The 26,843-nt window shown below is 38.5% G+C and overlaps 1 protein-coding gene across 1 annotated transcript; it reads right to left on the bottom strand.

Moving 5' to 3' along the window:
• Positions 1–9,002: 9,002 nt before the first annotated feature.
• On the bottom strand, positions 9,003–26,379 carry DAZL (deleted in azoospermia like). Its single transcript, XM_004603939.2, has 11 exons — positions 26,266–26,379; positions 21,435–21,581; positions 21,092–21,183; positions 20,512–20,563; positions 20,016–20,079; positions 19,795–19,934; positions 17,518–17,589; positions 16,758–16,808; positions 15,717–15,830; positions 14,395–14,493; positions 9,003–9,056 (listed from the first exon to the last, which is right to left on the bottom strand). The coding sequence occupies exons 1-11, from the start codon at positions 26,377–26,379 to the stop codon at positions 9,003–9,005; spliced, it is 999 nt and encodes a 332-aa protein (XP_004603996.1).
• Positions 26,380–26,843: the final 464 nt, after the last annotated feature.

Genomic DNA, 26,843 nt, shown 5'->3' on the forward strand with positions numbered 1-26,843 from the left:
CACTCAGTGATAGAAAAAATAAATAAACCATGGGATTTTTCAATTATATATCTGAAATACAGTGACGAGATACACGTTCCAATCCAACATGGATGAAACCCATAATGTGCAGACTGAAACGATGAGCTGCAGAAGTTATATGTGTTTTGAGCTCTGTGTTGTGTGTGAAGGATGTGTGTGGTGTGTGTAAGTATGTGTGTGCACATTTGAGCCATATCAGCAGTGCCTAAGGCTTGCTCCAGACCCTATCAGGGGAACATGAGTACTGGGGACTGACCCTGGGTTTCCTGAATGTGCCGAGCTCTCTTCAACTGGAGAGACAGTGCAAAGTTAGAGTATTGGCCTTGCATGGCAGACCTGGGTTTGAGCCTTGGCACCATGTAAGATCTCCTGAGTACACCAAGATACTTGGGATAAAGTAACAAAGTAAGTACAAAATACATTACAACTACAAAACTCTGATGGTCTCCCAGAAGACTAATTAGAGATATTCCATTTAGGTAGGTGGAAAGGACAGGAAGATTATATTATCAACATGGCAGTGCTCTCCAACTTGCTTTCTGATCAACACAATCCCAATCTGAATCCCAGCGAGGTATCTTATAGAGGGAGTCTATTATTTATATGGAAGGTGTAGGGCCTGGGAGATAGTTTAAAAGGACTGGAACATAACCCTTTGGAAGACACAAAGGTCCTTGGTTTAATTTCCAGTACTGCATAGTTTCCCAAGTACCAACTGGATAAATCCCGGTAGTCCCTTGTACCCCTGGGGAGGACTTACAAATCTATGGAGAAGCAGATCTAGAATACCCAATATATCAAAGAAGGACAATGCCAAAGGAACGACACTACTTAACTCTAAGAAAAAAACTGTGATAGTCAAGTGTGATATTGCCAAAAAAAAATCACTAGAACAGAACATTCACTCAGAAAGAGACCCAATGAATATGGCTAATTCATCTTCAACAAAGGAGCAGAGGCAATTAGATGGAGCAGAAATATTTTCAACACATGACATTGGGCAATTGCACAGTTACATGCACACACCCTTCCCCCAGAGAAAACAGAGAATCTTACACCTTTGAAGAATTTAACTGAGAATAGATGAGAGACCCAAATATGGAATGCAATGCAAAACTGTAACATTCCTCAAAAATAACACAAAAAACCTTGATGATCTTGACCAAGCAATGACTTTTTAGATACCTTTTGAAAGTCACAATTTCAAACTTCTTTCCTACAAAAGATAATTTTAAGGGAATAAAAAGACAAATTAGACCAAAAAACATTTATAAAAAGATACCTCTGGCAACTAACTCATGTCTAAAATATTTTGAGTTCTTAAAGTCAATAATAGAAAATTCTCTTTTAAATGGGCCAGGGCGAGAGATAGTTCAGAAGGTAATGCACCTGCTTTTCACACAGATGACCCTGATTTTATTCCTAACATTTCATATGGTTCTCTAAGTACTGCTAGGAGCAATGCCTGAGCATAAAAACAGAAACCCTATGGGCTATGCACCCCCCCACAAAATAGTAAAAAAGTAAACCATAAAAACAGGCCAATAAGCTTACTGAGTACTTCTCAAATAGATATAGGAGGCAAATAAGCACATGAAAGATGCTCATCATTGTAACTGAAAAATTCAAACTAGAATCATGTATTTCTGGGGAAGAGGGCAGCTCAGCTAGAGAAGGGAACACCAAGTAAAGGGTGTTCTGAGGGACCCGCTCGGGATGGGAGATGCGTGCTGAAGGCAGACTATAGACCAAACATGATAGCCATTCAATACCTCTATTGCAGACCACAACACTCAAAAGAAGAGAGAGAACAAAATGGAATGCCCCACCACGGAGGCGGGGGTGGGGTGGGAGTGGGGGGATAGGGTGGGAGTGGTGGGAGGGATCACTGTATCACTGTCATCCTGTTGCTCATCGATTTTCTCGAGTGGGCACCAGTAATGTCTCCATGTGAGACTTGTTGTTACTGTTTTTGGCCTATCGTATACGCCATGGGTAGCTTGCCAGGCTCTGCCGTGCAGGCGAGATACTCTTGGTAGTTTTCTGGGCTCTCCAAGAGGGGGAGAGGAATCGAACCTGGGTTGGCTGCGTGCAAGGCAAATGTCTTACCCGCTGTGCTATCGCTCCAGCCGGGGGGAGGGATACTTGGATTACTGGTGGTGGAAAATGGGCACTGATGGAGGGATGGGTACTTGACCATGTGTGGCTGGAATGCAAGCACAAAAGTTTGTAACTCCATAATTGTACCTCATGGTGACCCACTAATAATAAAAAATAAGAATTTAAAAATAAAATAAAATAAAATAAAATTCACACACACAAAAAGAATCATGTATTGCAAACCTATCAGAATAGCCAAAATGAACACTGGCAACACCACTCTATAAACATTACTCTTGTTCTCTGCTGATAGAAATTCAAAAATAACACAGCCACTTTTGAAAACATGTTGGCAGTTCTTAGAAAATGGAATATACTCTTACATATGACCTGCAATTAACACTGTGGAATTTTCCCAAACACATTAGAAAAGTATGTCTATACAAAGGCCTGAACATGAACGTGCAAAGTAGCTTTAATCCATAATTGTCCAAACTTGGGAGCATTCAAGATGTTCTTCAGTAGATGAATGGATAAACTGTAGGCTGCCCTGACAATGGAATGTTCTGGATATCCTTACCTGGGGTGGTATTTGTGCTGAAGTTTCAAAATTCCTGTGACTTTATTTAAAAAAAAAGACCGAGTGACATTTGTGGAATATAAAGTAACAAATGGGAGACTAAAACCCAAGAATAAATAGCAGGGGTGATTCGCTAATAAAAAAATGTTTTTAAAAAAGACTGAATTTGGACACACTAAATAACAGGACCTGAATCTGCATCTCTGAAATGCATCCTAGATTGCTTCTCACACGTACTATGAATATGACATTGGTATCATTGAGGAAACTCACCCTCCCACATACAAGACTGACCTCATTGCATTTATATTCTTGGATGAGTGGATGGGTTGTTGTGTTAGAGGCACACCACCTACCTGAGTGGTGAGCAGCAACCACGTCATGGCTGGGGGGGCGGGGAGGAATGACAAACTCAAATGTCACTTAGCAGGTGTACTGAAATACTGAAGATTCTTCTCTGTGAAGCCACAGAAACATTTGGGAAGGGATCAACTTAGGTTTGAAAAAGAAACATCCGATTTGAAATGACCTTTTATAGGTCCAGCCAGATTTATTTTACTCTGGAAGATGGGGTGGGAAGTGGGTGGTTTATTTAAAAAACTTTTAACCAAGGATGGGCCTTCTTGTTTTACTACACTGACTCCCACATCTTCTCTTTCTCTGGTAATTACTGTTTAATAATTAAATGTTTTGGTCACAAATAAAAACCACCTTCAATCTAGAGCAAGGGCCACGGGATTACTGAACAGCACCAGTGAACATCACGTAAGTGTCTGCCTTTCTTCTACATGAAACTTTCTCCCGATATGGAACCAGAATAATCTTTTATTTGGGGAAGGCACAAAATATTTGAGTGGGATACTCCTGTAGCTTTGCTATCTTGTTTTCTGTTTTAAAAATCTAATTAGGAATGATCAAGCCTCCAACTTTCTAAAACTGCTTGAAACATTACTACTGCTTCTAATTTATAGAGTTTACATGACCCCACTATCCCAGACGTAAAAACATATGTTCTGCTTTTAAAGATCTAGTTAACTGGTATCTGGGAATTTTACCCCTGGCACACAGCCTTAATGGAAGTGCACAGAGGATACAAAACCTCCATGTATATGCCTTGGGGAATAAATGAACTAGAGACTTAACTGCAAAACTTTGTTTCAGGCCAATTAAAAACATAAAATATAGCTACCACAGAGCTTTATTGTATAGTGGTGATTTCAACTTCTTTATCGAAAGAGTTTTTTTTTCACTTTCTGGAGATTGGCTCACAGCTACAGTCATATTGGACAGATGTCTTTTTTAACTTGAAATGCAATGCAGAATTACCTATCATTTCATTGCTATGCAGATTGAATATTTTGCATGAACATTAAAAAACGCATGCTTATAGTTTGAACTTCTCACGTTTATTGTTTCCTACTACCAAATGTACTATCTACAGATGGAATATTCAGTGTCTTTGATGGGTGGTGAGAAATTGTTCAAAAGATCCAGTTAACATAGATGTATCATACGAAATGCTGAGAAGGGCTAGATTACACAGTAACTGAAATATATACAGGAGCAAGCCTCATCTCAAGTGTTTCAGGGATTCCAAATGATCATCCTCAACAGCTGGGTCTATTCGCATGATTTGATCAATGGAAAATAATGTCACTTTTCTCCCCTTTATAGTTCCCCACCCTCTCTATTGCCATCTCTATTGCCAAAACAGGGTGCATGCCTCCTTATTGCAGCTGTTCCTTATTACCCTGAAATGACAGTGAAAGCAGGCAAGACAATTACACAATGTGGCAGCTCATTTTTATTAGTGAATCACCATGAGTTAGTTACAAACTTATGAACTTTCATGTTTGCATTTTGTTTGTATCCCTTCACCAGTGCTCAGTCCCCTCCACCAATGATCCCAGTATTCCCTCACCCTACCCCACCTCTGTGACAGGACATTCCCTTTTGTTCTCTCTCTCCTTTTGGGTGTCGTGGTTTGCAATAGAGGCACTGCATGGCCATCGTGTTTGGGCTATATTCTATTTTCAGTGCTCATCTCCCATCCCATGCGGGTCCTCAAATCACACTTTACCTGTGTTCCCTTCTCTATGTGAGCTGCCCCTTCCTCCGGCGTGTGGGGCCAGCTTCCAAGCCTTGGGGCCAACCTCTGGTACTTATCTCTACTATTCTTGGGTGTTAGTCTCCTATTCTGTTATTTTATATTCCACAGACGAGTGCAATCTTTCTATGTCTGTCTCTCTCTGACTCCTCTGAGTCATTGCACTTAGCATGATACTTTCCATGTTGATCCACTTATATGCAAATTTCATGACTTCATCTTTTCTAACAGCAGCATAGTACTCCACTGTGTAGATGTACCAGTTTCTTTAACCAGTCTTTAACCAGTCATCTGTTCTCGGGGACTTGGGTTTTTCCAGATTCTGGCTATTATAAACAGTGCTGCAGTGAACATTCAAGTGCAGATGTCATTTCAACTGTACTTTTTTGCCTCTCTGGGATATATTCCCGGGAGTAGTATTGCTGGGTCAAATGGGAGCTCAGTTTCTAACTTTTTGAGGAGTGACCATGCTGTTTTCCAAAAAGGGCTGAACCAGTCAGCATTCCCACCAGCAGTGTAGGAGGGTCCCTTTCTCCCCACATCCACGCCAACAGCAGTTGCTTTTGTTCTTTTGGATGTGTGGCAGCTCATTTATATGTTTAAGGATAGCTAAAATAATTTCAAAATGAGTGCTTTACAGTTCTACATAAAACTGCTGTACTTTTGAAATATAATCGCTTCCCTGTAATTCTTAGGTTGACAACACTAAAATGCCTTTGGTTTCTTGGGAGGACTTTTGATGCTATACTTGACAGTACTCCAGGGCCATTCCTGGCAGCTCTAGGGGGCCATATATGTAGTGCTAGAGATCTGAACTGGGATTGGCCATGGCAAGGCAAGTGCCTTATCCGCTGGCCCTGAAGAATTACTTAAGTTAAAAGTAAGTAATTAACTTAATTAACTTTTTTAACTTAAGTTAAAAAAAATTTCTGGACTCAGTTACCAAAATACAAAAATCCAAAACCTCACAGCCGCTACTGTGGCCACACGACCTCATATTTCTTCATTCTCAGCAATGGAAAACAAATTATCAAATGCTTCCTTTCCAGCAGGTCTGACTTGGGGGGTGGGACTCCAAACAGTAACAGTGAGTTTTTTGTTGAAATACTGAATGTAATCAGAGTGAAGAGAAAGTAAAGTGAAATTTATCAGCTACACAGGTGGGGTAGGGGGCTGGGGGATGTGGGGGGTGGGGGAGAGGTTTACTGTGGTTCTTGGTGGTGGAATATGTGCATTAGTGAAGGGATGGGTGTTTAAGCATTGTGTAACTGAGACTTGAGCCTGAAAGCTTTGTAACTTCCCACATGGTGATTCAATTTAAAAAAAATGTCAAAAAAGGTCACATTTTCAGAAAAAGGAAAAAAAGCATACAGACCTTTTTTTTTTCTTTTTGGGTCATACCCAGCGATGCATGGGGGAGTACTCCTGGTGGTGCTCGGGGGACCATATGGGATGCTGGGAATCAAACTCAGGGTCAGTTGCGTGCAAGGCACATGCCCTACCCACTGTGCTATCGCTCCAGCCCCAGAATAAATTTCTTACCGGGAAAACCAATCCTTTATGTATTAGCTAATTCTTTTCCAATCATCACATAAAAATTCTGTATGAAACTGTTCAATCCCAGAGACTTAAAATTGCAATCCTAAATTGTAACAAAGTCTAGTTATCATTAGGTTTAAAGCAACTATTTTAAAGTTATGTAGTCTAATTGGAGGGGGGAAGTAACCTAAAATGGTATACAAAATTATTTGTAGCTTGGTTTGTACTAATCAAATGTTCTGAACAATGGTTAGTATGATGGGTATATAAACACATGCATCTTTAAGGAATGCAAATCTTCAGCTTATTGTATTTTGAACATTTAAAGCTGATCTCTTATAATTCAGAAGGCATCCTTTGTCATCTTGCAGAATCTTAAGAGTTACTTTTATAATGTCAGTTATGAGATATAGTGTATGAATGTTCAAAAATGAATTGCATTTCCTGTGGACTGAGCTATACAACTGAAAATCCTGTAGCTAGAAGAGGAAGAGGTATTAACTTCTGGACACATGCTCAAATGAAGTAAAAGTGGCATTAAAAGTTTAAGCTCTACTATCGACAGGATCAATATGTCCAATTGCTTGTACACTTAATTTTTATTGCTCAATTAATGAAGATTTCAGACTATCTATCGAACTCCCCACTATTTGTTTTGTTATTTTACTTTTTAGGGGGCCATATCCTTGGTCTATGCACTCAGGGATCACTCCTGGCAAGCTGAAGGGGCAATACTGGGCGCCAGGGATTAAATCTGAGTCAAGCACATGCAAACCAAGTGCCGAAGTACCATACCCGCTCACTGTACTCAGTCTCTCTCTGGACTACCTCCACCATTTAAGGTATGACATAAATAAGCAAGTAAAAAAAGACTTTTGGGAAGAAAGTTTATTTCTACTTATTCATTTATGCAAAGACAATACAGCATTAGGTAATAGAAACATACTTTTAAAATTAATTCTCCATTTTGAAAGGTTCAGGACTTTGTCTCTTTCTTGCTCTTAAACTCCTCAGTACAACAAAGTAACAAAATTTATTCCCTTTTTTTAAGGTCATACTGGGATGATTAGAATGATCTCTTTGTAATTCAGATACCAATTGATAGTAATCTGGAGATTTAATCATAGAATGACATATGAAAGAATGTTGGGGCACACACAAAAAAGTACAGAGAATTCTTGAAAAGGGCAAATTTCAGGGTAATTTCAATTTTGAGGCTTAAAAGCCCCTATTAGGGATCCTTCTAATGAAGGTTCTTCCCTTTAAATTCAGTGGGAAAATGATTAGGAATTTTGAGACAATGGTGGGCACTGGTGATATGACCCATGATAGCTACATAAGGGATAAATGGAGTCCATGTTTTAGAAAGGCACTGATGAACAAAGGCCAGAAAATCATTTTAATTAATGTCTATGGCAGGTCAAATTATGCTAATCAAAGTATTTCTCTTAGAAAGGTATTATCTTTTCTCACCTTTCCAAGATTTAGCCCCCAAACTACTCACACTGCTACTTTTCTATCACCAGTTCAGTTCTAGGAGTAAGCCTAAGAGAAGGGTAATACAGACAAAGAAGACTGTGGGTACAGAAAGGGGCTCTGCTTCTATGGTTTGTCACAACAAACAATGTTTAATGAGAAAATTAGCTCATCTAGAAATAGATTGTTAACTATGACTCTTAAGTATACTCCTGGGACATGCTAATCAAACAACTTCTGTTCTCCTACACATATTTTACTTTTAAAAAAGAAATCGACTAACAAAAAATCTATCTGCATTTTTATAAAAACAATTTCTTTCAGATACTCTGATTAACCCTAACTAACATAAAAAAGGTTCAGCATTAAGACCAATATTTTACACAATTTAAGACACAGCTATTAAGCATTCTAGAAAAAAAGGAAAAAAGGTGACTATCTCACTGAGAAATTAACTCGTAAAGTTTAGTTTGTTTTGGATTCTTTAAAAACAATTAGGCTCAGCATTTTAGTTATCCTAATTATCATCCCAATTGAATAGAGTATCTATGAGTGGAATCTAGATAAAAGATGACATACTCTGAACTAAGTAAGACCCACTGATTGGACTGCTTGTTTAGAATCTGTTTTACTGGGTTTAGATAAGGAAGACTTCCATAAAGCTAAGGATATACTGAGTTCCACTGATTAAAAATGCAGTTTTAAAAACTCTGCTTTTGTGGCAAATTTCTAGACAAATCATAAATGAAAATATTGTATTGTTCACAGCTATGTGTTGGAGAAATGAAATGCTTGTACTAAAATAATCAAAATTCTGACCTTTCAAAACAGGCTGTTTTCTAAAACAATTTTTGAAAATCAGCATTTGCGTTTAGACTCTTTAAAAAGTCAATTTCAATTAAAAGAAATCCTTATATATAAATGTTAAAGTTATTCCTTTCAGCCTCAATTATTTTTTACTTTCAAACATATATTCAACACGGAACCAGTATCTAAGTAAACATCTAATAAAGAACAACTTCAATGTAAAGTAAAACTAAGCAATAAAACTTGTATAGAAAGTATTAGTATGATTTATCAAAATGCAGAATTCAATTTCTCTAACAGTGAATAACTTTCAGTCTCTTCTTAATACTTAAAACCAGCAACTTCTTGTGAGACTAAAAAGTTAGCAGAGGATCAAACAGATTTAAGCACTGCCCGACTTCTTCTAAAGTGATGCACTCTTTTATCCTAAAAGAGGAAAGAAACATTCGTATTTTAACTTCATTGAAAATTTCCTATCATCACTAACCTAATAACCTAAGAGAGTTGCGAAGTACTAAAAGCATCTATTTTGAAATTTAAAAACAAATTCTTTTTTAGAAGCATTCCTAAACTCTGGTAACAAATATATTAACCAATTTTATTCAACAATTTTGTTTAAAAAAATCAGAACTTTCCAGAATCAGTATCTTTTTATATAGATTCTTAATTGAGTCGTTATGTCTCAGAGACGGTTTGTGGTAAAAGTAATTTCAAAACTACTGTTTTTCCTAACTAAAGTGCATCTGTAGAAACCATAGCTTGAGAACATTTCAAATTTGAATTCCTATGTTTTAGGTGAAAAATATAAGATTTTACATATATAAAGGAATTATCTTTAATCTGTAAAGATAGTATTCTACAAGCCCAATTCTTTTCCTTTCAGATTGCACTTTCTATGCAGAATAAACAATAGGAAACTAAAAATGAGTATGCTAGGGCTGGAGATGGATGAAACCATGCTTGATCCCCCAGAGCTCCTCCACTTCACCAAATGTGTGTGTGTGTGTATACATACATATATTTAAATGAATACATTGACTACTTGTTGAAAAGATGGCAAAATCTTAACATTACTATGGGTCTACTTTTACATTATAATAGGTTCCTTACATACTTTTCAAAAATTTAATTCAAAAAACAATTTAATTCATCCTATCCCTGTTCTAAGATTCAAAACAGGAGTTGGGTAGGAAGTGGTAGTGGTGGAGATGAGGAAGGCAGTTGAGTGGCAGAATGCTTGTCTGGCATGTATGAAACCCTGGGTTTAATCCTAATATGGGGAGGGGAAGGGGAAAAAGCATTGGTTTAAAAAGTGCCTTTGATGGGCACAAGAGATAATACAGCAGCATGAAGAGTGTTTGCCTTATGCACAGCCGACCCAGGTTCCATCTCCAGCACCCCACAGTGTTCCCCAAGTCTGCAAGGAGTCATCCTTGAGCACAAAACCAAGGGTAAGTTCTAAGCCCACCAGGTATGGCCCCAAAACAAACAAATATAAAAAGGCTGTAAAGTGGTATGGGAATTTTAGAAAAATTTGACAGTTCCTCCAAACAGGAAACAATTATCATAAAACTCTTGTCACTGTCATTGTCATCCGTTGCTCACTGATTTGCTTGAGCGGGCACCAGGAACAGTAAATTTATTTCTATATACCAAAGATAATAAAAACATGTCTACAGAATAACTTTTATAAGGCCTTATTATCTGTTAGTAGCCCCAAGTAGAAATTAACTCAAATTTTTGATAGTGAATAAAATGTGGTAATTTGGTATATACAACAATAAAAAGAATAGGTGTAAGTTGTATCATTGAAGAATCTTAAAATATCATTAAGTTAAACAAGTCGGTCACCAAAAGGCTAGTATAATATTATTCTACTATATGGGTAGGCCCAGAATGGAAAATCCTTAAATTACTCGTTGCTTAGAACTATTAAAGAGTTGGAGAGAAATACGAAGTGACTGTTAATGGGTAGGTCTGATAATTAAAATTGATTGTGGTCATGATTACACAGCTCTGAACATACTAAAAATGATTGCACTATACTCTTTACATGGTTGAGTTGTTTGGTATATGATTATTTCAATAAACCTGTTCTTAAAAAAAATCTGCCCTGCTCTGCTCCTTAAAGACTATGATCTGGGAGGTCTACTAATCCATTTTGGCACCCAGAGACCTATAGAAATGCATCTAGACTGTGAGTTGAGCTGCGACCCCATGCCACCCGAGGAGGGGGAAGGATTTTCTCTTCCAACGCTTTCTTTCAATGGGGAAGATAGCAGCAGCAGGAGCAACAGCGCCCACGTGGCGTCTGCCATTTTCTAGGACTCACAACCCAGAGGTACTTGCTTGTAGTGACGTGGCGTGCAAGAGATCATGGGATAGGGGTGTTACCGGCACACCCTCGGCCCAGATGAGATCCAGAGCAGCCGCGCATGATATGGCCCTCTGCTCCTTAAAGACTATGATCCAGGAGGTCTACTAACCCATTTTAGCACCCAGAGACATACAGAAATGCATCTAGACTGTAAACTGAGCTAAAACAACAGAGCTCCTATGATCTTCATTCTCAGCAATGGAAAACAAACCATCAAATGATGCCTTTTCAGCAGGCTTGATGTTGGGGGGAAATTCCAAATAACAGTCAGTTCTCTGTTGAAATATTGAATGTATCCAAAGTATAGAGAATAAAGTGAAGATCACTGTGGTGGGGGTTGGAGTGATAGCAGAGCAGGTAGGGCGTTTGCCTTGCACACAGCCGACCCGAGTTCGATTCCCAGCATCCCATATGGTCCCCCGAACACCACCAGGAGTGATTGCTGAGTGCAGAGCCAGGAGTAACCCCTGAGCATTGCTGGGTGTGTACCCCCCCCAAAAAAGATCACTGGCCACTCAGGTGTGGGAGGGTGGGTGGGAAGGGGGTATTTTGGGGTTCTTGATGGGGGAACAGGTGCACTGGTGAAGAGACGGGGTTTGATCATTATATGACTGAGACTTAAACCTGAAAGCTTTTGTCACGGTGATTCAATAAAATAAATTTTTTTAAAAAGCCCTCCTTAAAAACAGACCTGCAGACCAAGGGAACAGAGCTGAATATACTGTCACAGACCCCCAAATATATGGCCACTTACTCTTGACAAAGGAGCAATAAATGCAAAGCAGGGGCTGGAGCAATAGCACAGCAGGTAGGGTGTTTGCCTTGTACGCAGCCGACCCGGGTTAGATTCCCAGCATCCCATATGGTCCCCTGAGCACTACCAGGGGTAATTCCTGTGCATCGTCAGGTGTGACCCAAAAAGCAAAAAAAAAAAAAAAAAAAAAAAAAAAAAAAAAAACAAGCAAAGCAGAACAAGGAAAGCCTCTTCAACAAGTGGTGCTGGTAAAACTGGATAGCTACCTGCAAAAAAATGAATTCTGACCTCTAATGCCACTCACAAAAGTCAGATCAAAGTGGATTAAAGACCTCAATATCAGACACGAATCTATAAGGCTCATAGAAGAAAGGTAGGCAGAACACTCTCCATGACATTGAAGCTAAAAGCATCTTTAAGGCTGAAATAGCACTGACCATGCAAGTGGAAGCAAACATAAACAAATGGAACTACATCCAACTAAGAAGCTTCTGCACTTCAAAAGAAACAGTGACCAAAATACAGAAAGAGTCCACAGAATGGGAAAGAATATTTACCCAATACCCATATGATAAGGGATTAATATCCAGCATATACAAGACCCTTGAAGAATTGTATAAGAAAAATCCTCCAACCCCATCAAAAATGGGGAGAAGAAATGAACAGAAGTTTCCTCAAAAAAGAAATACAAATGGCCAAAAGGCACATGAAAAAATGCTCCACATCACTAGTCATCAGGGAGATGTAAATCAAAACAATGAGATACCATCTCACACCACAGAGACTGGCACACACTCAAAAGAACAAAAGCAACCAGTGCTGGCGTGGATGTGGGGAAAAAGGGACGCTCCTTCACTGTTGGTGGGAATGCTGACTGGTCCAGTCTTTCTGGAGAACAATATGGACAGTCCTTCAAAAACTAGAAATTGAGCTTCCATATGACCCCACAATACCACTTCTGGGAATATATCCCGAGAATGCAAAAGAGCATAGTAGAAATGACATCTGTACCTATATATTCATTGCAGCACTGTTCACAGTAGCCGAAATATGGAAACAACCCGAGTGCCCTAAAACAGATGACTGGTTAAAGAAACTTTGGTACATCTACACAATGAATACTGTACAGTTGTTAGGAGATAAAGTCATGAAATCTGCCTATAAATGAATAAGCATGGAGAGTATCATGCTAAGTGAAATGAGTCAGAAAGAGAGGGACGGACATAGAGGGACTGCACTCATTTGTGGAGTGTAGGGTAGCATCACATGAGGCTGACACCCAAGGACAGTAGATACAAGGGCCAGGAGGATTGCCCCATAGCTGGAAGACTGCTTCCTGAGCAGAGGGGAGAAAGCAGATAGAATAGAGAAGGGATCACTAAGAAAATGATGGCTGGAGGAACCAGTTGGGATGGGAGATGCATGCCGAAAGTAGATAATGGACCAAACATGATGACCTCTCAGTGTCTGTGTTGCAAGCTATAATGCCCCAAAGTAGAGAGTATGGGGAATATTATATGCCTTATAGGCAGTGGGAGGGTGGGAAAGGGGGGTATACCCAGGATATTGGTGGTGGAGAATGTGCACTGGTAGAGGGATGGGTGTTTGATCATTATGAGATTGTAACCCAAACATGAAAGTTTGTAACTATCTCACAGTGATTCAATTTTAAATTTTTTTTAAAAAATCCTCTTAAGCACAGAATTCTTCCCTTTTTCAAAGACACTAGAGTGACATTTTAGTTCCTTTCCATAGTTATAGACACAACTAATGGGATCTTAAAGATAATCCTGTTTCATTTTATATTTGTAAATACTTAAGCATGAGTAACTTTTGGGGGCAAATATTTTATGCCTTCTTCCAGGTTTTACTGAATCACTGAGATAGATCCTTACAAAGCTCATCATGATTAGCCTTCAGTCATACAGTGTTTCAACACCCATCCTCCATCAGGTGTACTTTCCCAACACCAATGTCCCCAGTTTTCCTCCCATCACCAACCCAATCCAAGTCTGCCTCTATGGCAGGCACTTTTCTTTAGCATGAGTAACTTTTAAGTGATTTCTCCACATCACAGAATCATAAACCAGAACTAAATTCACTACATTATCTTTGACCACCAATTCTGAATCAACTTATTTTTTCTTCACTTCTATCTGCTGCTTCATTTTGCCTCTTACCCTTCAGATAAAGTTTGAGTGACTGATTTCTTTAGTCTAATATACATTTACTCTGAAATTCTACTTCCTGTGTCTGAAATTTTCCTTTTTTCTATTTGCTCAAACCAATATGCTATTTCAACTTCTTTCATTAGCCCTTCCAACTGTAAACTGCAAAGACTCCTTCTCTCAGGACAAATTATACTCCATCAGAGTTTGAGTGGTATACAATATATTGTCAGGTAAAACAATGATTTACTGGACTGTCAAATGCCTAGGATTGAATTATATTCTCTATGTGACCCTAAAGTATACATACCAGTGTGTTGGGGATGTAGGTTAACTTCATACTTTGCATGCGTGAGGCCCTTAGTTCAATTATATGCAAGACACACACACACATACACACACACTCACACGATGCTTCAGAGACGGCAAATGTGATGTTTATCGTGTATACTATTTCTTTCATACCTTGAAATAGTCATCTTGAGTAACAAGAGAGTTTCTTGGTCTGTTTTCTGGATTAAATAGACAAGACACTACTGTCTGAATGCTTCGGTCCACAGATTTCTGAAACACAGAGGTTTTAAGTAATCTAAAGACTATTTCTCTTTTTATTCAGTGTTAAGCTATTTTTTCCATCCAAGTTTGGCTTATACTATTTCTAAAGAATTCTTATGCAAGCACAGATTTCTATCACATATTACTTGGCTTGGGGTATTTTTTTTAATTTAAGAAATATCTTAGAACCATCTTAAAAAGCTGAATTTCTTACACCTATTATATTTAATGCTTTTAAACTTTTTCTTATTAAGAATTAAATGTTTCAAGAATACCCAAAGCAAAAGTTAATTATATTATGAGCTATTAATATTTCCCGAGTTTTAAATCATGAATTAAAATCAGGGGGGTTCTACTGAGAAACACGTGACAAGTTTACACACTCCTTTGGGACTCCCCCACTCATGACTATCCAAGAAAAGTTATGAGGCTCCCACTCGTGGCTCAATGGACAGAGAATATTCTTTGTTAGATCCCAGGCTTGATATCCAGCACCACATAGCACTACCAGGCCAAGCACTGTTGATATTGCCCTCAGAACAATTTTTAAAAAGGGAAAACAGGAGAGTTCGGAAGGATGGTATTATTGAAATCTTCTTAAATAATTTTATGTCATCATTTCAATGATTTCTAATGTCTCCAATGTTCTTTAATCATATCCAGCAGTGCTCAAAACTTACTCCTGGCTCCACGCTCAGAGATCTCTGAGAGACTTGCGGGACATTATAGGATGCCAAAAAACCATACCCAGATTGACCATGAGCAAGCAAATGCCCTACCCACTATACTACTGCTCCAGTCCTGGCTCCGCTATTCCTGACAACTGTAATGTATATTGTGAAGAGAATTCTATGACTTTTAACTGTATAGTTTATCAACTAAGCAAATACTTAAGCTGATAAGAGACGAGATTAATGTCATACTAATCCCCCCTTTTCAAGAGTAGCATTCTGAGGAAACTGCTGTATCCTGACAAATCCTATTAATATTAAAGATGATCTAAATAATAAAATAGAAAAGGAGCTAATGAATAAGAAGCTGTATGTATAACTAAAAGTTTGGGATAGTCTATACTGTAGATCAACTTCTATATTGTAGTTGAATTGTCAAACTAGTCAAGCTTAGTGATTTATGGTCTTCATAGATAACTTTGAGCAAGATGCTTCCTATTCAAAGGGCCATTATTTAAAACTATAAAGTACAAATATTAATAAGCAAAATTAGATGTTTGCCTTTTGCGGGCCATTTCCAGAGGACGGAGTAGCTTCATGAACTGAGCATTCATTTGGCAAAACTTCAGCTCCTGGATCAACTTCATTACAGTGGTAGTTAACAGTTGTGTAAGCCTACATTCAAAATAACAGAAGTGCAATTACAGAGATGTAAGATATGGTTCTAAATAATCTATTTTTCAAAATGTAACTGATAGTGAATTTAAATGTGGGCTGTATTAAAGTTCAATTATATTATTTCAGAAACTTTATTTTAAACTAAATTAACTGAAATGCAGTAAGGCAGTCATTTATTTTTAAATTACTCCTAGGCTTCAACACAATTAAATTTGAAGTGCTCCCAGAAAAAGAAACTAATAGAAAAGTAAAAGAATGGGAATTTTCCCGTGCTTGAGAATTTTAACTTCTTGAATTATATCCTTCAAATGTCCAATCCTGGGGCCGGGGAGATAGCTCAAGGGCTGGAGTGCATGCCTGGCATACAAAGGCTCCGAGTTCAATCCTGGTACATGGTCCCCCAAGCACCGCTGGGCTCGAGTTGCTTGGAAGGCCCCTCCTAAAAAAAATCATGGTCCCAAATATCCAATTCTGTTGAAAGACAAGGTAACAAAAGCTCAGGTGTTTTAGAGATAGCACCCTCTTTTGTTTTATTCCTTTTCTTATATAATAACATGTCAATAGTAAAACATTTCCTTCTATCTCTTCAACAAATATTTTTATGGGAAAAAAACTAGAGGCAGACTTAAAACTAATTCTAAACCCACAAAACTAGGATAGGCTTAGGTATTCATCCTTTATTATTACGGCAACAACTGAGTACTTGCATGCAGAGCAGCTATGCTTAAGCACATAAAAACCAACTAAGAAACAAAAAAGCAGCTTCTCTCATGATAGTATATATGTGGGTTGAGCAGAAATTAGTAAAACACAATCCATTATATGAGGGTATTTCAAAATTATTCTATGTATACATGATATATCAAGGTCAAAGACATAAAATAGCTAAGCCAGAATAGCATGTATTTGGTTAATTAGCCTTACCGGAGGAATAACATAACTCCGTTGTTCCCCAGCAGGCCACTGTGGTGGCATCTTCAAACAAAAAAAAAGAAACCAATGAGGAGATTACTTAAATATTGCCATTTTAGTTATTTTAAAATATCACAGTAATCAAAAATAGTGGAATGATTTTACTATTTACTTTCATTTTAGAGAGGCTTTCAGGAAAACTCAAGCTTAGTAGTTCTTTATTACCATACATACATATGGTCATGGGTCATAACTATTGTCACAGCCCTGGATATAAACTGCTATTTTTAATAGCCAAATAAACACTAATATAATTGAAATGCAATGCTGTAACAGTTCAGTAGTATTATTTCAATCATCCTCCTAGAAAAATCTTAGCAAATGAAAAAACATTTACATATTGAAATATAGAAGGGGATGCCAAAAGACAGTACAAGGGAAAGGGTCTTTCAAGTTCATTTCTGTAAAAATAACATTCTCTTATTTTTAGGTGATATAAAAGCTCTAAGTCTAGATCAGCACTCTTTAACCTTTAAAGCCCTTTAAACCGGCACCTACCCATCACACTGTTCACCAACCAGAAGCTTAACCTAATGGCTTTCAATCTTTCTATACCTACAGACTAACACCACTCTGTGGACCAATAAGAGAAACCACTGTTCTAAACTATATTTGTTTCCCTTAAATGTAGTTACTCTTAACTACTTTAAAGGACAAGCCATTGGAGAAATTTATGTACATAGAGTGCCAGTAAATAATTTTCTTATATTACCTGATAATTATAGACAGGCAGCTGATATCCAGTAATGACTTGAACCGGTGAGCTTGGATAAGGAGGATATGCCTGTAAAGAGGGTTTACAAAAATAATTGCCAGGGCAAAGTTTTAAAAATTAGAAAGGAATGGCCCTAGGGAGGGCACAATGCCTAAAATCACCTCCCTTACAAGCATGAGTTCATGTATTTTATCCAGTGCCTTACACATCACCAAAGTTCTGTTGTCTGAAAGTCCTGGTGTGACCTCCAGCATACAGCAAAGGTATACTCAAGTACCACAACTAATTATACATGGACACTTCAGCCAGGAGTGTAAACATCTAGTTAACACAACCACCAGAATGTGCAGGAAAACACAATTAAATGAGTACAACCACAAGTGAGCACGTGTTAAGTACCGCTACTAAAGTGAGTGACACCTAGGAAGCACAACGAAGCATGCAAGTATGAAAACTAAGTGTGTAGTCATCATACTAATAAATTGAGAAGGGAAGGTGGGGGATTGGAGGGGGGAAAGAATGTTATTAGTATATAATAAAAAACATCTAAGAAATCTTACTTTTCTATATGTAATATTTGAACTGAGTGACTGACATCATTTATTCTGCCACATGTTAACCTTTAGGGTGAGGAGAAAAGGGTAAGTGAAGGATTGTTGTGCCAATATAAATGTTATTTATTTGTATATTTGGGCTCACCTAAAGTTCTTTCTAACACTGGTTATAAGGCTCTTACTAAGGCTTTACTATCTTTCTAGCCTGAGCCTGACCTACTTTTAGAAATCTTCCTATCCATGTCTCAAATAAGACAGGAGTTACAAGCCAGGGGCAAAGGATGTTGGTCAGTGCTAGAGCACAAATTTTGTATTTATGAAGTCCTGGGCTCAATCCCTGATACCAAGAAAATAAGCACTGTATTATAAGATCTACTATTTATTTGTAATATGTGTTCTATTGACAATGTTAAGACACAATGTCAAGTCAGTATAAATTCTTCTACACAATTTACAGAACTTTCTGTATTTAACTTCTAAAACGGCAGTAGCACTGCACTGTCACTGTCATTCCTGTTACTCATCGATTTGCTCCAGTGGGCACCAGTAACATCTCCATTGTGAGACTTGTTACTGTTTTTGGCATATTGAATGTGCCACGGGTAGCTTGCCAGGCTCTGCCATGCAGTCGGGATACTCTTGGTAGCTTGCCGGGCTCTCACAGAGGGATGGAGGAATTGAACCTGAGCTGGCCGCATGCAAGGCAAAAACGCCCTACCTGCTGTGCTATTGCTCCAGCCCAAAACAGCAATATATTATTTAAAATTAAGAAAATGTTAATAATAGATCTTCAACAAATATTCAATAGAAACACCTAATTCTCAACATACATGCGTACACACACGTTTATATAAAACAGCCAATAGTTTACACTAAATGTTAAATATAAGCAAAGCTACCTTCTGTTTTAGTGCAGGAAGATCAATACATTCCAATAAACTATTAAAATGAAGCTACTAAACATGCTAAATCCTATTTCAAATACTAAACTAACCAAAACCTGACAAATTATATTCCTGATACTCAGAGATGTTAAGTATAGTTTAATCATTAAAAAACCTATTCATTTCAAAACTGTCATACATCAAATTTACAATCTACATGGGGGGTACCTAAAAATTACTGAAAATAATAGGTAAAATAATTGCTAACTTTAGTAAATAAGCCAGCCAGATAATACAAGGATAGTTCAATTATTCAATTATTTTAGGAGTTATAATGGGAGAAAAAGGGAATAGGTAATGTTCTGTGTCGTTACAGATAAATGATCTAAGATTAGGGTTAATCCTAATTTATAAAAGTAGATTTTTAACTCAGAATAAGGAATGATACCAAGGATAACAAATTTATTAACACAAGTGACAGGTTTCCCATTCCAATACTTCAAGAATACTCCAAGTATTCAGAGATATACATATAAGCTAATATAAAAACTTCATGTATAGTTTCACAGGTGACTCTAAAAGGAGACCATGGCCTACATTTTTTTGAGGGGTGACACACCTGGTGGTATTCAACTCTTACTCTTGATGGGGCTACAGAGACTGTATGCAGGTCAGCTATGTGCAAGGCAAGCATGCTGCCTGCTTTACTATCTCTCTAGCCTGAGACTGACCTACTTTTAAGAAACTTTATATACATAATAATATGTGTATTATTATGGATAGAAAGTCTCAAGTAATATAATAAATAAAAATTCAGAAATATAAGAAATTTTTACCTGAACATACTGAGTTATAGGATTCATCATGGTTGGAGGCTGCATATAAGTTTCAGTATTTGGGCTACTCCAGACACTCTGAAATTGTGGTGGAGGAGGAGGATTAAAAACCAAAGGACGAGGCTGCACATGATAAGTACCTTTATAAAGAATAAATAGAACTCCGTTTAGTTACCTTGAAAAGCAATCATGCATTAACAAAATATTTTTTCCTTACTCACATAAATTATGTTTCCTGATTGCAGGGCCCAGTTTCAGCTTTTTACCATGGAAATTTATCTGTGACTGAAAACAAGACATAACAAAACTAGAATCAATATCCAAGTCTTTACTTTCAAAACCTTGGTAAAAACCCCAAGTCCTCTACAGTTCCTATTAACAGAGAAGATCAGTGATAAGAACAAACCAAATCAGAATTTGTAAGCATGGAGCTACTTACCTATCCTCACTAATTTAGCCAAGTTTCAAGAGATAAATGAGATGTGATCAAAAACCTTTAAAATCTGTCTTCAAGTTTTGTACCGCTAGTTCATGAAGTGAAATGTCTAATAAACAGATTCTAGCCTAAGTTTGGGTTTCAAACAGAAAGTATATCTCTTTGTTTCAAATCAGAATTGAAGCTCTCTTTATTTTATAGAACACGAAGCCTATTCAGAACTCAAACAATAAAACATTGCACACATGCGCTAAAATAAGTTTTCTCATAAGACTACTTACTTCTACTATCTTCTGCACATCCACGTCATTATAAAATGAAACAAATCCATAGCTAGAAAAGCAAATAAATGAAGTATAAAAACCACCACCATAACAATATATATGGATTACAGCTTCCAGTATTCTGAGGCAATTGACAGAAATGATAATGTCAAAGAATAAGATGAATATTTGTAATATATACAAAAGTTATAAATAAGTATTATTGCTTTGTTTTCTTATCTGTTAAGAGTGATAATAATGATAAAGTAGTATGTAAGTATTAACACAAAATCTTAGCTATGAATCTAAATTATCTACAGCAAAGTGGTTAAATTTAAGATTATATGACGTTTCTCCATTCCAAAAGCCTCAATAAAACCATTCCAATTATTTAAAAAATGAAGATGAGAAATAAATACTAGGAAAAATTTTAGAAGAGCTGAGATAGTACAGTATGTATACCTTTATCCCTTACAATGAAGAAATGAAGCAACAACTTTTACCTATACAAGAATAAGTTTTGAATTCTTTTCTGATACTCTAGAGATACTGTATTTCAGATATATTCAGTAATATATACAGATCATATCTTACTTACCCTTTGGACACACCAGTTCGATCCGTGATTATCTTTACTTCCTTCACTGAACCATATCTAGCGAAGAAACTTCTAATTTCGGTTTCATCCATCTATGGAAAAGAATTTGACTTCAAGAAAAAAATACAACATTCAAAATATCCAATTCTCAATTCTACTACAAAGAAGCTTTAATGATATGGAAGTTATTCCTCTAAAGTATCTGCAGCTCTTAGCCTCTGTATTATACATAAAACCAATCCTAAACTTGAATATCATACAACTGCTTATAAATTTAATAGGAAAAATATTATCACTAAAGTAACATTCATTTTAAAATATGGACGAAAAATAAATACAATACCCTAACATCAATTCCACCAACAAAAACGGTGTTTGGCATGATTTTGCCTTCTGGTAAAACATAGCCTTGACTGGTCGTAGCTGATGAGGACTGAGTGCTGGCCTCTCTGGAGATGGCTGAATTTGGAGTCTCAGGATTTGTAGAAGACTGTAATTTGGAGAACAGAGATCAACACTGGATTCATAAGTGAAAACTACATGTGATGCAAAGTATAATTTTAGTATTTGAGGTACAAAATATTGAACTGGAGAGAAAAGGATTAAGACACTATCCTTGCATGCAGCTAACCTGCTTTAATCCCTGAAGCCTCTATGATCCCCTAAACACTGCCCAAAGTGATCCCTGAGCCCAGAGCCACTGAACACCACCAGGTGTGGCTTAAAAAACAAAGTAAAAAAAATACTCATATAAATTGCTTTAGTTGTAAATTAGTTAACAATACAAATTAGGTGTTTCAGGATTTAAAAGAGCATGTCATCAAAAATTTTAACAAAACAATATTATTTCCTCAAATCCAACTCTGTTCATTGCCATCTCTTGTACTATTGCTGTTAAAACATTCAATATTTAGTTAATATTGAACAAAAATACTCTGTGAACTGGTCTTTTAAATTACAAAATATATTTTAATAGTCATTTTCAGGGGGTAAAGGGCAGACTAGGGATTATGTTATATCCCTTTTCTAGACTAGTCAGAATTTGACTAGACATAAAAAAGTCAGGCTATTTTCCGCATTAATTCCCCCTTCCTTGATGGTTGGAGGGATCGCTCAGGATAGAAGATGTGTGCTAAAAGTAGATAAAGGACCAAACCTGATGGCCTCTCATCATCTGTACTGCAAACCATAATGTCCATAAGTACAGAGAGAGTAAAAGGGATATTGTATGCCATAGAGGCAGGGGGGAGGGGTGGGATGGGGTGGGAGAGGAATACTGCGGACACGATGGTGGAAAATGTACACTGGTGGAGGGATGGGTGTCCTATCATTATATGAAACTCAAACAAAAGGTTTTGTAACTATAAAAAATAACTTCCCCTTATTTTGAGGATGGATACCTTTTTTGACAAACTGCTTATAGTAGTATCTGTGAACCATACTGAACACATTTTAAAGTCAGAAAATGGGTAGGTTATAAGGGATTTTGACAATACAGTAATTCTCGATCAGGGGAGATTTTATGGCCCAGGGTCATGTTTTGTGAACAGCGGTCCTTGCACCAGGGAAGTAAAGGATGGGTAAACAATAAACATGCTATAATGCAGAGGACATCCCCCCATCATCCTTCAATTTCTAATTCTATAAACAAAAGTAAATGTATACTTGGGCTAATGATTTAGGGGAAATCTTGAGAGTAAAAATCCACTATACGTTATATAAAGTTTGTTCTGGCTAGGACTGTAATAACTTTCTGCCTGCTTTACTAGAGTGTTAAATATGAAATACCTCTCACCACCACTTTCCTAGTATCTTAAAGGTATTGCCAAGATGTCAAAACATCTTAAAGGTCCTATCCTTCAAGTCCTATCCTTCAGCCAGCAGGTGGTGCTCAAAGCTAACTAAGTAAAGAAAGGACTCTAGTTACAGCAGGAATTTTCAAACTACATGTGCTGTAATTTTTAAAACTACACATATATGTATACACATGCATATATGTGTGTATATGTATATGTGTGTATATATATATGCACAAGGACACAGAACTTGGTTACTCAAACTATGGCCAATACTACAAATGAATGCTTAGGTTAAAGCAAAGACTGATGTCTCAAAGTATCACTTTTACACATCAATAACATATAGAAAATAAAACCACATTAGATGTAATTATTTTTCTTAATTATATGTTCAACCTAGTTAATGGGTTCTGAAATAAATGTAAGACATAAAGTGGTGTGAATTTGGACACCATAATATATATACACATAATTTTCACCTCTACTGTTAACATTTCTGACAAAACTGAATAACCTGATGACAAAAATAAATAAAAGCTGGGAAAAATTTTTACCAGTTTCTCCTAACATAACACTTCTTTTACAACAAATTTTGTTCAATTCCTATGCCCACATGAAGCAAACTGAGATTTCCTGAAATCTGTAGTCATTAGTTGTATCAACACACACAAACACAAAGAACTTAAGTGAAAACCAAGAACTTTTAAGTGAATGTTTAGAGACCATTCTTTTCGGAAGACCTTTACCAAGCAAGAAAAAAACGCAAGAAAGCAAAAACGTATAGTCATGAAAAAAGGTATAAAGACCGAAAGATTGCAAAAAATACTATTAAGAGCTCCATGGGAAGAACATAGGAAACTGAATTATTAATCTTAAAAAAAGAAAATTACAATTCTAAGTTAAAATACTAGATTCTTTACACAATGATTTTTTTCCAAGTTATAGAAACAGATTGTGTGGGTGGGTTGGAGTGAGGGTGTAACCAATATTAGATAAAAAAATAAAGGGGAAAGAAAAACTTATTTTAAAAATACAGAAGAGTAATTATCAAAAAATTTTGCAAGAGAAATATCATCTAAATAACAAAACCTGATAAAGATGCTCTGTTTCCAATAGGAGATGCAAAGTGCTTGCACTACAGTTACATCTTGTTACCTGAAAGAACATCCCAACTTGGTACAATGTGGTAGGTTATTTAGAGGTCTGGGAATTATAATTAACATGTACAGAAAAAAATTTTAACCTTTCTAGGTCCCCAAATTAACCTACCAAATCATATCAAACAAAGGCGCTCTACTTTGAGATAATAGGGAAAATAATCAAGAAAGTACACGTAAGTACAATTTAAATTGGAAATCAATGACATCCCATCCTTAGGATACATGTTATTTACCATTGAAAAAAACATTAGTATACGTAAAACGCAGCATCATTTTAAAAAGAAAAATTAGTGAAATAGAAAAGTCTCATCTTCTGTTGCACTAATAAGTTAATTTGGTTTGAAGTGAAATATTTTTTTCAAGTCATAGGCTTTTACAAAAAATTTTACAAAATTGGGGAATAATATGGGGGCAGGAAACTGGGGACACTGGTGGTGGGAAATGTACACTGATGAAGGAAAAGGTGTTAGAACATTGACAAACCCATTCATGAACAACTTTGTAACTGAAAAATGAGGATAACTGAATTTAAAAAAAAAAGTGAAATATTAGTCACTGCCACTGAAATAAAGAGTAAGGGGCTCTCTGTATTATCTATTAATAATAGTTAATAACAATACGTTCTTTTAAATTTGTAAAAAGAGAAAATCCAAATAGATGGCTAAGATCTTTTAGAGAAATTATAAAAGCTAATGGCCAATGTCAAACATTAACTTCAAAAAAATTTTAAATGGGTACCAGAGATATGGTAGTTTGTAAGGCACTTCCCTTACAGAGGCTGACCTGGGCTCAATACTTAAGTTCAGAGCCAGGAGTACTACCTAAGCACCACTGTGTGGTTCAAGATTTTTTTTTTAATAAATAAAAATTCAAAAAGCACACTGAGATAGTGTAATATTTTTCAGTGGTTATGGGTCTTTCATCTTGTCCGTCCACATATAGCAATTTATTTCAAGAAAATTAAAATAGAGGACTGGCTCGATAGTAGAGCAGGTAGGGTGTTTGCCTTGCACACAGCCAACCTGGGTTCGATTCCTCCATCCTTCTCGGAGAGCCTGGCAAGCTACTGAGAGTATCCCGCCGGCAGGGCAGAGCCTGGCAAGCTACCCGTGCGTATTGGATATGCCAAAAACTATAACAAGTCTCACAATGGAGACGTTACTGGTGCCCGCTAGAGAAAATTGATGAACAGGACTACAGTGCTACTATACTAAGTGAAGGATGCAGAGAATAAAATATTATTCCATTCCACGGCCTGATTTCCATAGAACATTACCTACCTAAATGCACCACATACATAGAAACAACACAGACAAGCACACATGCACTGAAGGTTTAACAGAGGTCTCGGGGGATGGGACTGGATCACTCTCAGTGGGTTAACAACCTACTTTCTGTTTTTTTGGTTTGTTCGGTTTCCATCTTTTTTTTTTTTTTTTTGGTTTTGGGTTGGGGCCACATCCTGTGGTGCTCAGAGCTTACTCCTGGTGGGCTTGAGGGGGCTATCAGGGATTCTGGGGCTCGAACCTGGGTCCCCTGACCGCAAGGCAATTGCCCTATCTGCTGTATGGCCCGGGCCTCGTGGACCTCCTGGAGTGAGGGTGCAGCAGCAGGGCACTCGCCTTGCGTGCTCGGGGATTACTCCTGGCCCCGCACGCAGGGACTGAACCCAGGTCGGCCTCCTGCAACCCCATGAGTGATCCCTGAGTACCACCGGGTGTGGCCCTCAACCGAAATAAATACTCAAAAAAAAAAAAAAGAAAGAAAAAGAAATCAATCAGCATGTCCCCCTTTTACCTGCAAAGATAAGAAAAAAAAATCATTATAAAAAAAATCGCAGCAACTCTGAGTCCTCCTAAACATGACTACGACAAGTTCGTTAGGACAAACGCCTCTCCCTACGGAGAAACCCGACCGCAGAGAGTCTACAACGCGCCCCCCACCCCCACCCCGCTACCCGTTGCCTCCTTGAAACCGGAGCGAAGCAGCCCGAGGCCACATTTCGTCCTAAAAAGAAACGCGCCTGCGTAGACCAAGCGGCGATTTACGCCCGACTGACCCCCACTCCCCCCAAAGGCCCCTTCCGACCCGCTGGACGAAACGTCTCCCCGGCCCTGCGGGGTCCCCGACTTCCACGCACGGCCCCCCTTCGCGCCCAGCCACGGGCCGGGCCCGGGAGGCACACGAGGGGCCGCCCCGCCCTCGTGCCCCGCACCCCCGGGCGCCCAGGACCCCCGAAACCCCAGCGGGCGGCTCCAAGAGGAAACCGGCGGCCGGGCCCGGCGCTAACGGGCTCCCGGCGACCCTCGCCACCGAGGCCCGTCGCCATGTCGCGGAGGCCACGCAGCCTCGTCTCCGTTTGGGCGGGAAAGTGGCGCCCAGTGGGGGTGGGGCGGGGCAGGGCCGCCACCCCCCCCCCCCAAATGCCCGAGCGGCCGCGAACCCCCGTTCGGTCCCCGCGGCCCCTCGGTTCCCGCGGCGGCGGCGACCCGGGAGGTGCGAAGGCCGCGGGCCCTGCACGTGGTGGGCCTGAGGCCGCGCCGGGCCCAGCAGGCCGCGGCGGCTCGGTGTGGGGGGTGGGCACTCGGGCCGTGGGGGACTCCGGGGCGTGGGGGCCGCCGCTTCCCTCCCCTCCCGGCCCCAACGGTGCCCGCACCCCGCCCGAGCCGAGTTTAGACCCGCGCGGCAGCGGCGGCGGCGATGGCGGCGGAGGCCTCGGCCCGGGCCTCCCCGGACTCACCATGATGGCGGCGACGCCGGGCTCGAGGAGCGGAGGAGGCTGCGCTTCGTGGG

This window comes from Sorex araneus, chromosome 4, assembly GCF_027595985.1.
Source record: "Sorex araneus isolate mSorAra2 chromosome 4, mSorAra2.pri, whole genome shotgun sequence".
Lineage (NCBI taxonomy): Eukaryota > Metazoa > Chordata > Mammalia > Eulipotyphla > Soricidae > Sorex > Sorex araneus.

What these genes read in the sequence shown, in the direction of transcription:
- DAZL (XM_004603939.2), bottom strand. Translation starts at nt 26,379, where the DNA reads ATGGCGACGGGCCTCGGTGGCGAGGGTCGCCGGGAGCCCGTTAGCGCC. An exon ending in GGGGTCCTGGGCGCCCGGGG is followed by an intron (nt 21,582 to 26,265) that starts GTGCGGGGCACG and finishes TCCAAATTACAG; the next exon opens with TCTTCTACAAATCCTGAGAC. An exon ending in TGCCTGTCTATAATTATCAG is followed by an intron (nt 16,809 to 17,517) that starts GTAATATAAGAA and finishes TTTTGTTTGAAG; the next exon opens with ATGCCACCACAGTGGCCTGC.